This window comes from Papio anubis, chromosome 20, assembly GCF_008728515.1.
Source record: "Papio anubis isolate 15944 chromosome 20, Panubis1.0, whole genome shotgun sequence".
Taxonomy (NCBI): domain Eukaryota; kingdom Metazoa; phylum Chordata; class Mammalia; order Primates; family Cercopithecidae; genus Papio; species Papio anubis.
The window spans coordinates 23,785,957-23,799,117 of record NC_044995.1 but is presented as its reverse complement, the minus strand read 5'-3'; the positions used below and the strand labels follow the sequence as shown (position 1 = coordinate 23,799,117).

General features: G+C 45.1%; 1 protein-coding gene across 3 annotated transcripts; it reads left to right on the top strand.

Annotated features, from left to right (window-relative positions):
* The first annotated feature begins 4,589 nt into the window (after positions 1–4,589).
* Positions 4,590–10,882, top strand: PDCD5 (programmed cell death 5). Of its 3 annotated transcripts, none has more exons than XM_003915282.3 (6): positions 4,590–4,844; positions 5,714–5,751; positions 8,432–8,493; positions 9,277–9,368; positions 10,319–10,390; positions 10,709–10,882. In XM_003915282.3, the coding sequence occupies exons 1-6, from the start codon at positions 4,779–4,781 to the stop codon at positions 10,754–10,756; spliced, it is 378 nt and encodes a 125-aa protein (XP_003915331.1). In that variant the 5' UTR covers positions 4,590–4,778; the 3' UTR covers positions 10,757–10,882. The 3 variants fall into 3 exon arrangements, 2 of the variants coding, with proteins under 2 accessions (XP_003915331.1, XP_009192352.1); XR_640875.3 differs by lacking the exon at positions 4,590–4,844 and adding an exon at positions 5,041–5,211; XM_009194088.4 differs by lacking the exons at positions 10,319–10,390; positions 10,709–10,882 and having other exon boundaries at positions 4,685–4,844; positions 9,277–10,312.
* Positions 10,883–13,161: the final 2,279 nt, after the last annotated feature.

The window sequence follows — 13,161 nt, the reverse complement described above, 5'->3', positions numbered from 1 at the left end:
AGAGACCCTGAATAGCCAAAACAACCCTGAAAGAGAATAACAAGGCCGGGTGTGGTGGCTTATGCCTGTAATCCCAGCATTTTGGGAGGCTGAGGCAAGCAGATAACCTGAGATCAAGAGTTTGAGACCAGTCTGGCCAACATGGTGAAACCCCGTCTCTACTAAAAATACAAAAATTAGCCAGGCATGGTGTTGCATGCCTGTAGTCCCAGCAACTAAAGAGGCTGAGGCAGGAGTATCGCTTGAACCCGGGAGGCAGAGGTTGCAGTGAACCAAGATCGTACCACTGCACTCCAGCCTGGGTGACAGAGTGAGACTCTGTCAAAACAAAACAAAACAAAAGAACAAGGAGAAGGAGAAGGAGGAGGAGGAGGAGAAGGAGGAGAAGAAGAAGGAGAAGGAGGAGAAGGAGAAGAAGAAGGAGAAGGAGGAGGAGGAGGAGAAGAAGAGGAAGAAGAAAGAAAGAAAGAAGAAGAAGAAAGTTGGATGACTCATACTTCCTGATTTCAAAACTTACTACCAAGCTACAGTACTCAAAACAAGTGTGGCAATGGCATAAAGAAAGACACAGGGCTAGGTATGGTGGCTCACATCTGTAATCCCAGAGCTTTGGGAGGCTGCAGCAGGAGAATCACTAGAGCCCAGGAGTTCAAGTTTACAGTGAACTATGATCTCACTACTGTGTTACAGCCTAGGCAAGAGACTCTGTCTCTTAAAAAAAAAAAAAGAAAAGAGAGAAAGAAAGACACATAGACAAAAGAATAGAATACAGAGCTGGAAATAAACTCTCCAATGTGTGGTCAAATTATTTTTGACAAGGGTACCATGACCATTCAGTGGGGAAAGGACAGTCTTTTCAACAAATGGTGCTGGAAAAACTGTATAGCCACGTGCAAAAAAATGAAGTGGGACCCTTACCTAATGCCATATTAACTCAAAATGGACCACAGACCTGAACATAATGAGTGAAAACTATAGAACTTCTAGAAGGAAACAGGAGAATAGCTTCATGACATTAGATTTGGCAATTATGTCTTGGGTATGACACCAAAAGCAAAGGCAACAAAAGAAAAAATAGGTAAGTTGAACTTTATGAAAATTAAAATATTTTGTGCATTGAAGGACACAATCAAGAGAATGTAAGTCCCATGGAATGGGAGAAAATAGTTGCAAATCATATATCTTGATAAGGGATTATGTAAAATATGTGAAGAACTATTACAACTCAACAACAAAAAAGAAAAGCAAATTTTAAAATGGGCAAAAGGGTAGCATAGACACTTTTCTTTTTTTTTTCTTTTTTTCTTTTTTTTTCTTGAGATGGAGTCTCGCTCTGTCACCAGGCTGGAGTGCAGTGGCGCAATCTCGGCTCACTGCAACCTCCGGCTCCCGGGTTCAAGTGATTCTCCTGCCTCAGCCTCCCGAGTAGCTGGGACTACAGGTACATGCCACCATGCCCAGCTAATTTTTGCATTCTTAGCAGAGATGGGATTTCGCCATGTTGGCCAGGATAGTCTCCATCTCTTGACCTCGTGATCCGCCCTCCTCAGCCTCCCAAAGTGCTGGGATTACAGGAGTGAGTCACCGCACCTAGCCTAGAGTAGATATTTTTCTAGAGAAGATATACAAATGGCCAAGAAGCACGTGAAAAGATGCTCAGCATCACTAATCATTAGAGAAATGCATATCTGGCCGGGCGCGGTGGCTCAAGCCTGTAATCCCAGCACTTTGGGAGGCCGAGACGGGTGGATCACGAGGTCAGGAGATCGAGACCATCCTGGCTAACACGGTGAAACCCCGTCTCTACTAAAAAAATACAAAAAACTAGCCGGGCGCGGTGGCGGGCGCCTGTAGTCCCAACTACTCGGGAGGCTGAGGCAGGAGAATGGCATAAACCCGGAAGGCGGAGCTTGCAGTGAGCTGAGATCCGGCCACTGCACTCCAGCCTGGGCGGCAGAGCGAGACTCCGTCTCAAAAAAAAAAAAAAAAAAAAAAAAGAGAAATGCATATCAAAACCACAATGAGGTACCTCACCTCATACCCATTAGGATGGTTAATATCAAAAACAAGCAAAAAAACAAACAAACAAAAAACAGAACACAATATTGGTGAGGAGATGGTGAATTGGAACCTTCATTCACTGTTGGTGGGAATGTAAAATTCCACAGTTGCTGTGGAAAATGGTATGGCCATTCCTCAACATAGAATTACCACATGATCCAACAATTTCTCTTCTGGGTATGTATCCAAAAGTGAAAGCATGGACCCGAACAGATATTTGTACACCCATGTTCACAGCTGCATTATTAATAATAGCCAACTGGCCGGGCGCAGTGGCTCATGCCTGTAATCCCAGCACTTTGGGAGGCCGAGGCGGGTGGATCACAAGGTCAGGAGATCGAGACCATCCTAGCTAACACGGCGAAACCTCGTCTCTACTAAAAATACAAAAAAATTAGCCGGTCATGGTGGCAGGCACCTGTAGTCCCAGCTTCTCGGGAGGCTGAGGCAGGAGAATGGTGTGAACCCGAGAGGCGGAGCTTGCAGTGAGCCAAGATGCACCACTGCACTCCAGCCTGGGCGTCAGAGCAAGACTCCGTCTCAGAAAAAAAAATAAAAATTAAAAAAAAAATAGCCAAAAGGTGGAAGCAATCTAAGTGTCCATTGTCTGATGAATGGATAAACAAAAGGTGCTAGGTATATCCATACAATGAAATATATTCAGCGTAAAGAGGGAAAGAAATTCTGACACATGCTACAACAGGGATGAACCTTGAAGACATATGTTAGGTGAAATAAGCCAATCGCAAAAGGCCAAATATTGTATGATTCCACATATACAAGATACCTAGAACAGGCAAATTCATAGAAACTAGAATGGGAATGGGTGAAGACTGATGATTATTCTCAGACTCCTCCCACCTCCACCCATTCCCATTAGAGGCCCCTCACACCAATCTAAATCTTTACTGGGTAGAGTTCCAGTTCAGGATGATTAAAAAAAAAAAAAAAAAAAAAAAGGTATAGAGATTGATGGTGGGCGTGGTGGTTCACGCCTATAATCCCAGCACTTTGGGAGACTGAGTGAGGCAGGTGGATCAGAAGTTCGAGACCAGCTTGACCAACATGATGAAACCCCATCTCTACTAAAAAATACAAAATTAGCCAGGCATGGTGGTGCACGCCTGTGGTCCCAGCTACTGGGGAGACTAAGGCAGGAGAATCGCTTGAACCAGGGAGGTGGAGGTTGCAGTGAGCCGAGATTGACAGTGACAACTGCACAATAATGTATTTCATACCACTGAACGGTACACCTAAAAATGGTGAAAATGGTAAATTTTGTATTATGTATATTTTGCCACAATTAAAACACACAGGCCAGGTGTGGTGGCTCATGCCTGTAATGTTAGCACTTTGGGAGGCTGAGGCAAAAGGACTGCTTGAGCTCAGGAGTTAGAGGCCAGCCTAGGCAACATAGCAATACCCCATTTGTACTTTTTTGAATGTAAAACATAAAATAAAATCACACACACACAAACGAATAAACAGAATCTGTATGAGTCACACGTTTAGATAGCTGAATATCCTCTCTGCCCCCAATTCCCCCAAGTCAAAGGTAGAAGGGATTCGTTCCACCAAAGAGTTTACAACAGCCACAGCTGCCTCCCAGGAAAAGCCCTTTTGTGCGTGGAGGAGGCAGACGGCGAGGGTCTGTGAACATTTTTTTTTTTTTTTTTTTGAGACGGGGTCTCCCCCGTCGCCCCGGGCCGTTGCCCGGTCTCAGCCTCACTGCAAGCTCCGCCTCCCGGGTTTATGCCATTCTCCTGCCTCAGCCTCCGGAGTAGCTGGAACTACAGGCGCCCACCACCTCGCCCGGCTAGTTTTTTGTTTTTTTTAGTAGAGACGGGGTTTCACCTGTTCGCCAGGATGGTCTCGATCTCCTGACGTGATCTGCCCGTCTCGGCCTCCCAAAGCGCTGGGATTACAGGCTTGAGCCACCGCGCCCGGCCCACATTTTTTATTTTTATTTTTTATTTTAGAGACAGGGTCTGGCTCTGTCTCCCAGGCTGGAGTGCAGTGGCGCGATCACGGCTCACTGCAGCCTCGAACCACCGAGCTCCAGCGATCCTCCTGACACAGCCTCCTGAGAACTAGTTTTTTAAATTTTTAGTAGAGATAGGCTCTTGCCATATTGTCCAGGTTGGTCTCAAACTCCTGACCTCAAATGACCCTGCCGCCTCCCGAAGCGCCGGGACCACAGGCGGGGAGCCACCGGCCGGCCTCTGTGTGCACCGAGGAGCCGCGCAGCAACCGCCACGATCCAGCTTTAGAACATTTCCATCATCCCACTCAGCCTTCCTGCGCCCCTGGTTCCCCATCTATAAATAGATAATATGCGCCTAGCTCTCTAGGTCACCGGCACATTGTACCCATAATTATTATACTTGTCAATGCCACATTTCTAGGTTTTAACCTTCCCGAAGCGCAGCACCCGCCCCCAGCGCAGCCCGTGTCCCCGCACGCAGAGGAGCCGATCACGGGTGGTAGCTGGATCCCGGAGGCCCCGCCCCAGGCCCCGCCCCCCCGTGCGCCCAAGCTCAATCGCCTGAGATCGGGGAATCGGGCTTCTCCTGGCGCCCTGGCAGCGGCGCGGGGCGTGGCTCCGGGCTGGATTGGTGACGCCTGGGCCCCGCGGGCGCCTGCGCAGTGGTCAAGGCCGCGCTGGCGCCGAGGGGCTGTGGGAGTGTCCGTGGCTGCTCCACCGCTGACGCCGCACCATGGCGGACGAGGAGCTTGAGGCGCTGAGGAGACAGAGACTGGCCGAGCTGCAGGCCAAGCATGGGGTAAGCGCCCCAGCCCCTGCCATGCCCGGCCCCCGCGGGGCGCCGCCCTCGCCCGGAGTGGAGGGCGCGCCTCCGGGGCGGAGGCTCTGGGCGCCTCCCTCGGGGCCCGTTCCCCGGCGCTGCCCTGACGGCCTCGTGGCCGGCTCCGAGGTGGCCTCGCCGCTTTCTCCGTCGCGAGGGGCACGGGAGGCTGGCGGCGGGGGCCGCCACGTGCCCGGGCGTTGGAGTGTAGGGTCCCCTGGCCTGGAGCGGGCTCGTCCTGGCGGGCCTGGATCCAAGCACAATCTCAGCTTTTGGAACCAGCAGCAGCCGGACCGAATTCAGTTTTTCCGGAATTCAGTTGTTCTGACCCAAGTTTAGCTGACAGGTATTGAGGGTCCGCTGTGTTCCCGGTGCTGAGCGCGCGGCGGGGTCAGAGGAACGCTCGCCCCGCCGGGATGACAGGGAGGGGCCGCCCGGGAAGCTTGGATGGATCAGACGCCCGGAGAGGCGTTTCTGATAGAGGGACGGGGACCTTAGGGACGGAGGGCGCAGTCTTTAAGTTACCGTTGTCCCTAATACCGAGGCCCGTTTTATTTTACAGAAATTATCCCTACACGTAAAACACGGTTTCGTAATACAGGGATTCCCCTTCCCAGGGTGCTCTGTATTCCAAAGCGTTCTGTGAGGTTGATTTTAGACGCTCATCAAAACGTTGTAAGTGGAAACTGGTTCATTGATTTCTGTGAGGCCCAGTTTCTTCATTATTTGGGGAGTTGTTTCTACCACTGCAAGAGACTGTGATGTATAGGAAAAAACGGAACCGTTCCTTTTTCCCCCTCCCCCCCCCCCGGGAAATTTCTCTATTAAATTTATTTTTTTTTTTCCAGGATCCTGGCGATGCGGCCCAACAGGAAGCAAAGCACAGGTATGGGCTGGAAACCTGAACTTTTTGAACGATGGTTTCACCAAATGGATTTCTTTTGCTTTAGTTATTTTAAGCAGGTGTGTGACTCAGATTTTTTGTTTTGCTGGAATGGTGATTTGGCCAAAATCATCCGCAGGGTATCTTCATTATTATTAGTTAAATAAACACTTGTGCAGCTCCACCTCAGACCTTGTATTGCAATTACTGGTTGATGTTTCTCTGCCAAACTGTGAATACCTTAAAATGAGCCTGATAATAGGCAGCTGTGGCAGTTTCCTCGGATGTGGGGGTGACATGAGTCCGGTGCCTCACTTAGTAAGTGCTCAATAAGTGTTAACTGTTAAACTATTCTGACTGTTTTATCCCAACACAGGGCAGAACACCTGAGACAGATGCAGGTAATTGGTTCTGTGGCAGGTTTATTGAATGAGTATGTGATTACCTTATTGCTACCGTTGTTTTTAAATTGCGGTTAAAATTTCACCATCTCAGCCATTTTTAAGTGTGCGCTTCAGTAGTGTTCACACTCTAGAATGTTTTCATCTTGCAAAACTGAAACCCTGAGGTTACTGGACAATTCTCCATTTCCCCTTCCCCACCTTCTAACTTCTCTCCAACAAATATTGATAGAGCACCTACTCTGGGTCAGGCACTGTGCTGAGTCCACAAAAATAGGAAGGCAGGGAGGGTTCGGGAGAAGACAGATGGTAAGAAGCATCTGGAGTAGTGATAGGAAGTAAAACGATGCGAATTTCATTGATTCTACCATGTACATCTTTTCACATATCTGAAATCAGGATGCCTTTTATAACGCATTGCTCTTGCCCCAGATTCTTCCAGAGGGGATTTACTTTAGATTGCCACCACTTGAGTCCATTTCTGAGACCACTGAAAGTTAAATTCTCTGCTTGAGGTTTTCCCGTGCCTCCTCCCTAGTAGTGTGAATTCAGACACCAACCCTGTAAGACTGAACTTTTTTCTTCTTCACTCAGGGCCAGGTGCATGCAAGCTTTTGTACTGCCTCTTACTGCGTGGCAGATTTATTTCTTCTTTACCTTGTACTGAGAATGTTGCTCTTTGATACTCCAGTGGTGGGATCAGAACTCACTGCAGCCTCAAACTCCTCCTGGGCTCAAGTGATCCTCCCACCTCAGCCTCCTGAGGAGCTGAGACTACAGGCGTGCACCACCATGCCTGGCTAATTCTTTTAAACTTTTTTTTTTTATAGCCTCGCTATATCACCCAGGCTAGTCTCAAACTCCTGGCTTCGAGTGATCCTCCCACCTCGGCCTCCCAAGATACCCCAGTTTGAATGGAGGTCTCTGTTAGACCTCTCATTTGTAGGGTGGGGTTTTTTTTTTTTTTCATTTTTAGAGATACGTAAAACCATGGTGCATCTTACAGTTGATGGCATCTTAGGGTTCTGTGATATAATGGTTTGTGGCAGGCCAGGTGCGGTGACTGAAACCTGTAGACCCAGCTACTCAGGAGGCCGAGGTGGAAGAATCACTTGAGGACAGGTGAGCTGATCGTAGCTGCAGTGAGCTGTGATTGCACCACTGTACTCCAGCATGAACAGAGTGAGACACCATCTTTTTTTTTTCTTTTTTTTGAGATGGAGTCTTGCTCTGTCACACAGGCTGGAGTGTAGTGGCACAGTCTTGGCTCACTGTAACCTCCGCCTCTGAGGTTCAAGCGATTTTCCTGCCTCCACCTCCCAAGTAGCTGGGATTACAGGCACCTGCCACCATGCCCGGCTAATTTTTGCATTTTTAGTAGAGACGGGGTTTCACCATGTTGGCCAGGCTGGTCTCAAACTCCTGACCTCAAGTGATCCGCCCACCTCGGCCTCCCAAAGTGCTGAGATTACAGGCGTGAGCCACCATGCCTGGCCTAGACCCCATCTCTTAAAGTTTGTGGCAGGGCTGCAGTAAAGAAGTGGCCTATGGAAATGAGCTTTAAGCCACATTCCATGAACCCAAGGGCCTCTGAACTGGGAGTAGATAGTGGGCACAGCCAGCCCCAGCTCTCCCTCTCAGTTGAGCCAAAGCATCTGTGTTCATTTGTTTTTAGATTCCTTAAAAGATTTCATTTGAAAGAAAAAAACTTAAGTCCATGAGACCACTGTCCTGTGGACATGAACTACTTTCTCTTTGGGTAGGTAGGAAGAAGTGAGGATAGTTGTAAAGTTATAATTTCATTCCCCTTCCCCACCCAGAAAAATAGAAGTGAGAGTCTAAAAACATGGAATCTGGCTGTAGCTTGGCCACAGTTACCTATGTCTCTTTAGCATAGCCTCCTGGATCTCAGCTTTAAAAAAAAAAGATACAGATTAGTCACATGGTCCTTCTAATTGCCTGAAATCCCACTATAAATTTGTAGCACCTGTCGTGCAATAGGTACTTAAGAATGTTGGTGATGGTGTTTGAGGCTCCACTCTGATGAAAAAAGCTCACCTTCCAGCCTGGTAGGTTCTCACCTGTGTAATATAAAGCTGGTTTTTTGAGGGCAAAAGGGGATTCTACTTAAATGTAGCTGCAGCCTTGTGTAGAGCAAGTACCATAACACTGTGTGTACTGCAGGCCCCATGTGGAGACACTGGATGAGTTCTTTTTTGTATGTTCCAGGGGAATGCCGACAGCTTTGTTTTAATTGTGCTTGACCTATGTTTTTGTTGTAGGGAAGCAGAAATGAGAAACAGTATCTTGGCCCAAGTTCTGGATCAGTCGGCCCGGGCCAGGTGTAAGCATCTTTGATTTCATTTCCATAAAGTTAGCTTGAGTTAGTTGAATGGGGTGATTATATGCCATTATTCTTATCACTAGATGAAATATTTGCTTAGGCTGAAAACACTTGAGATTGTAAGAAATGCGAAGTTTATAAACCTAGAGAACTGTACTTTAAGCCCTATTAAAAGTACGAGGTCACTTCTCTTACCAAGATTTTCTCCAGGTGCGTATTAGGTAAGATTTATAGGAAACTCATAGGGCCAATCACAAAATGTTGCTGGTAGTTGACATGGGTGATGGGGACTTAGGGACTTTTTATATGTGTTGTCAGTTTTAGTGTATGTTCAGAGTTGTTCATCATAATAAACCAAAACCTGTAGAAAGAAAAAATAAGCCAATCAGAATAAACTGGCATTTTCTGTGTTTTAACTGGAAGCCCAGTTTGAGTGTAGAAAAGGTGGCCACAGGTGGATCACCACCATTATGTATGTGTAATAGATAAACCGCTTTCCAGAGGGCAGTCATATATTTTAATGGAACAGGAAGCATGGTGCTTAGAATCTGAGAACCCAAGTTTCATCTTGGCTGGGCCACTACCCCCACATGCCCATGTGGAGATTGGCATAGCTGAACTTCAGTTTTCTCATTTTTAAGAGGAGTAACAATACTGTCTTGCCCTACACTGGTTGAGAAAGAAGCTTGTGAAGTGCTTTGGAAATGGCAATGCATAGTTTTAAGGTATAACGTAAGTGCATTTGATTTTAATGGTTTTTGCATATGTATTTTTTCTTTTTAGTAAGTAACTTAGCACTTGTAAAGCCTGAAAAAACTAAAGCAGTGGAGAATTACCTCATACAGATGGCAAGATATGGACAACTGAGTGAGAAGGTAAGCTTAGACTGCCTTGAGGAACTTTACCTGCTTTATCAAAACATGGCTTCAAAAGGTCAGCTGCATCTTCATTGGATTACAGAATTCTTGCTGACTCTTAGAAGAAATTGTTGGAGAGAATAGTCATACCTACCTGAGAATTAATTGCCTTTCCTAAATTCCTCTGCTTTGCTGCTTTCCTGCCGTTGCTCTGGAACCTTGTTGGTGTCTGTGACTGTTAGGGTCAGCTAGCTTCAATTGCCCCTGCACTGGAAACAAGCTTTCTCAGTAACACCAATTAAAATACTACCAGTGTAAGTAGAAGGTGTGTTTTGCAGATGAGAAGGTGCTAAGATCCCTTGGATATGTTCTGTGTGTTGCTGTAATGCCATGAGGGGTATGTTCTGACAAACCTGACCTTTGAGATCCAGATGAGCCCCACCTGCCCTGAGAAGCCCTCTGCCACCACCACAGCCTAACCGAATCAGTCCTGTCCCCTTAACCCCTTACACTGAGAACTGCTTGTGTATGTGTGTGGGGGGCGGTGTGGGGAGCTGGTTAGGCTGATCATTTCCGAGTGTGACTTACCTCCTTTAAGGGGATGTTTAAGCTTCTCGGGCAGAAGTGGTGTGTCTGTATTCCTGACACCAAACACAGTGGTATATGTGGTTGTCACACTCAGCTGGTGATGATAAAGGTGTTCCTAAATATCTGTTAGCTTTCAGTTTTCCTGAGGAAGCAATTTTATGGATACTTCCCCCTCCTCAAATGAGGAATAGCAGAGCAAATTTTATTTGGAGCTTAATCCAATAGTTATAACCAGTAGTTTCAACCTCCTTCCTTACCACTCCTTCCCTCCTGAGCTCTTTCCCCACACCTCAAAAAGACTACAAAGTGATTCCATCTGCAGAGGTAAATTCTTTGTTTAAAAAAGTACTGTTTTTCTTTATCTTTTCTGGTTCTCCTAGGTATCAGAACAAGGTTTAATAGAAATCCTTAAAAAAGTAAGCCAACAAACAGAAAAGACGACAACAGTGAAAGTAAGTATCCCCAGATGCTCGTGGCAAATGAAAAGATGGATACTTTCAAGATTAGTGTTGAATATACGTCTACCACACATTTTTCAGCCCAGAGACATTTTCCTTTTATAACACGTGAAAGTTGGGAGAGAAAGGCTGAATCTGTTGGGGGAGGGTTCCAATTTTTATAGGCTCTTGACTCCATTCCCACCCTTTCAGTTCACACTAAGTTGCTTTAAAGACACAAATGTCTTGCTAAAATTGGTAGAAATGTTCTTTTCTCAGAAAATGTGAGTTACTCTTTATTAGAAAGGTTCTGACACTCAATTTTCCTCCCAGTTCAACAGGAGAAAAGTAATGGACTCTGATGAAGATGATGATTATTGAACTACAAGTGTTTACAGACTAGAACTTAACGGAACAATTCTAGTACAGAAGTTAAGATATTAAATATTTACTTTGTTTATTGTCTATATGCCTTTTAAAAGAAATAAACTTGTTATGCAAATAAAATATTTGGGTAAGTTTTTTTTTTAAGTTCTAGGGTACATGTGCATAACGTGCATGTTTGTTACATATGTATACTTGTGCCATGTTGGTGTGCTGCACCCATCAACTCGTCATTTACATCAGGTATAACTCCCAGTGCAATCCCTCCCCCCTCCCCCCTCCCCGTGATAGGCCCCGGTGTGTGATGTTACCCTTTCCGAGTCCAAGTGATCTCATTGTTCAGTTCCACCTATGAGTGAGAACATGCCGTGTTTGGTTTTCTGTTCTTGCGATAGTTTGCTGAGAATGATGGTTTCCAGCTGCATCCATGTCCCTACAAAGGACACAAACTCATCCTTTTTTATGGCTGCATAGTATTCCATGGTGTATATGTGCCACATTTTCTTAATCCAGTCTGTCACTGATGGACATTGTGGTTGATTCCAAGTCTTTGCTATTGTGAATAGTGCTGCAATAAACATACATGTGCATGTGTCTTTATAGCAGCATGATTTATAATCCTTTGGGTATATACCCAGTAATGGGATGGCTGGGTCATATGGTACATCTAGTTCTAGATCCTTGAGGAATCGCCATACTGTTTTCCATAATGGTTGAACTAGTTTACAGTCCCACCAACAGTGTAAAAGTGTTCCTATTTCTCCACATCCTCTCCAGCAGCTGTTGTTTCCTGACTTCTTAATGATTGCCATTCTAACTGGTGTGAGATGGTATCTCATTGTGGTTTTGATTTGCATTTCTCTGATGGCCAGTGATGATGAGCATTTTTTCATGTGTCTGTTGGCTGTATGAATGTCTTCTTTTGAGAAATGTCTGTTCATATCCTTGGCCCACTTTTTGATGGGGGTTTTTTTTTTTCTTGTAAATTTGTTTGAGTTCTTTGTAGGTTCTAGATATTAGCCCTTTGTCTAATGAGTAGATTGCAAAAATTTTCTCCCATTCTGTAGGTTGCCTGTTCACTCTGATGGTAGTTTCTTTTGTTGTGCAGAAGCTCTTTAGTTTAATGAGATCCCATTTGTCAATTATGGCTTTTGTTGCCATTGCTTTTGGTGTTTTAGACATGAAGTCCTTGCCCATGCCTATGTCCTGAATGGTATTACCTAGGTTTTCTTCTAGGGTTTTTATGGTATTAGGTCTAACATTTAAGTCTCTAATCCATCTTGAATTAATTTTCGTATAAGGAGTAAGGAAAGGATCCAGTTTCAGCTTTCTACTTATGGCTAGCCAATTTTCCCAGCACCATTGATTAAATAGGGAATCCTTTCCCCATTTCTTGTTTTTCTCAGGTTTATCAAAGATCAGATGGCTGTAGATGGTGTGGTATTTTTTCTGAGGACTCTGTTCTGTTCCATTGGTCTATATCTCTGTTTTGGTACCAGTACCATGCTGTTTTGGTTACTGTAGCCTTGTAGTATAGTTTGAAGTCAGGTAGCGTGATGCCTCCAGCTTTGTTCTTTTGACTTAGGATTGTCTTGGAGATGCGGGCTCTTTTTTGGTTCCATATGAACTTTAAAGCAGTTTTTTCCAATTCTGTGAAGAAACTCATTGGTAGCTTGATGGGGATGGCATTGAATCTATAAATTACCTTGGGCAGTGTGGCCATTTTCACGATATTGATTCTTCCTATCCATGAGCATGATATGTTCTTCCATTTGTTTATGTCCTCTTTTATTTCACTGAGCAGTGGTTTGTAGTTCTCCTTGAAAAGGTCCTTTACATCCCTTGTAAGTTGGATTCTTAGGTATTTTATTCTCTTTGAAGCAATTGTGAATGGAAGTTCATTCATGATTTGGCTGTCTGTTTGTCTGTTACTGGTGTATAAGAATGCTTATGATTTTTGCACATTAATTTTGTATCCCGAGACTTTGCTGAAGTTTCTTATCAGCTTAAGGAGATTTTGGGCTGAGACAATGGGGTTTTCTAAATATACAATCATGTCATCTGCAGACAGGGACAATTTGACTTTTTCTTTTCCTAACTGAATACCCTTTATTTCTTTCTCTTGCCTGATTGCCCTAGCCAGAACTTCCAACACTATGTTGAATAGGAGTGGTGAGAGAGGGCATCCCTGTCTTGTGCCAGTTTTCAAAGGGAATTTTTCTAGTTTTTGCCCATTCAGTATGATATTGGCTGTGGGTTTGTCATAAATAGCTCTTATTATTTTGAGATACGTTCCATCAATACCGAATTTATTGAGAGTTTTTAGCATGAAGGGGTGTTGAATTTTGTCAAAGGCCTTTTCTGCATCTATTGAGATAATCATGTGGTTTTTGTCTTTGGTT

Excerpts from the sequence above, each read along its gene's own strand:
- PDCD5 (XM_009194088.4), top strand. The coding sequence starts at position 4,779 with ATGGCGGACGAGGAGCTTGAGGCGCTGAGGAGACAGAGACTGGCCGAG. Across the intron at positions 4,845-5,713 it reads AGCTGCAGGCCAAGCATGGG|GATCCTGGCGATGCGGCCCA; the intron begins GTAAGCGCCCCA and ends TTTTTTTTCCAG. Across the intron at positions 8,494-9,276 it reads TCAGTCGGCCCGGGCCAGGT|TAAGTAACTTAGCACTTGTA; the intron begins GTAAGCATCTTT and ends TTTTCTTTTTAG.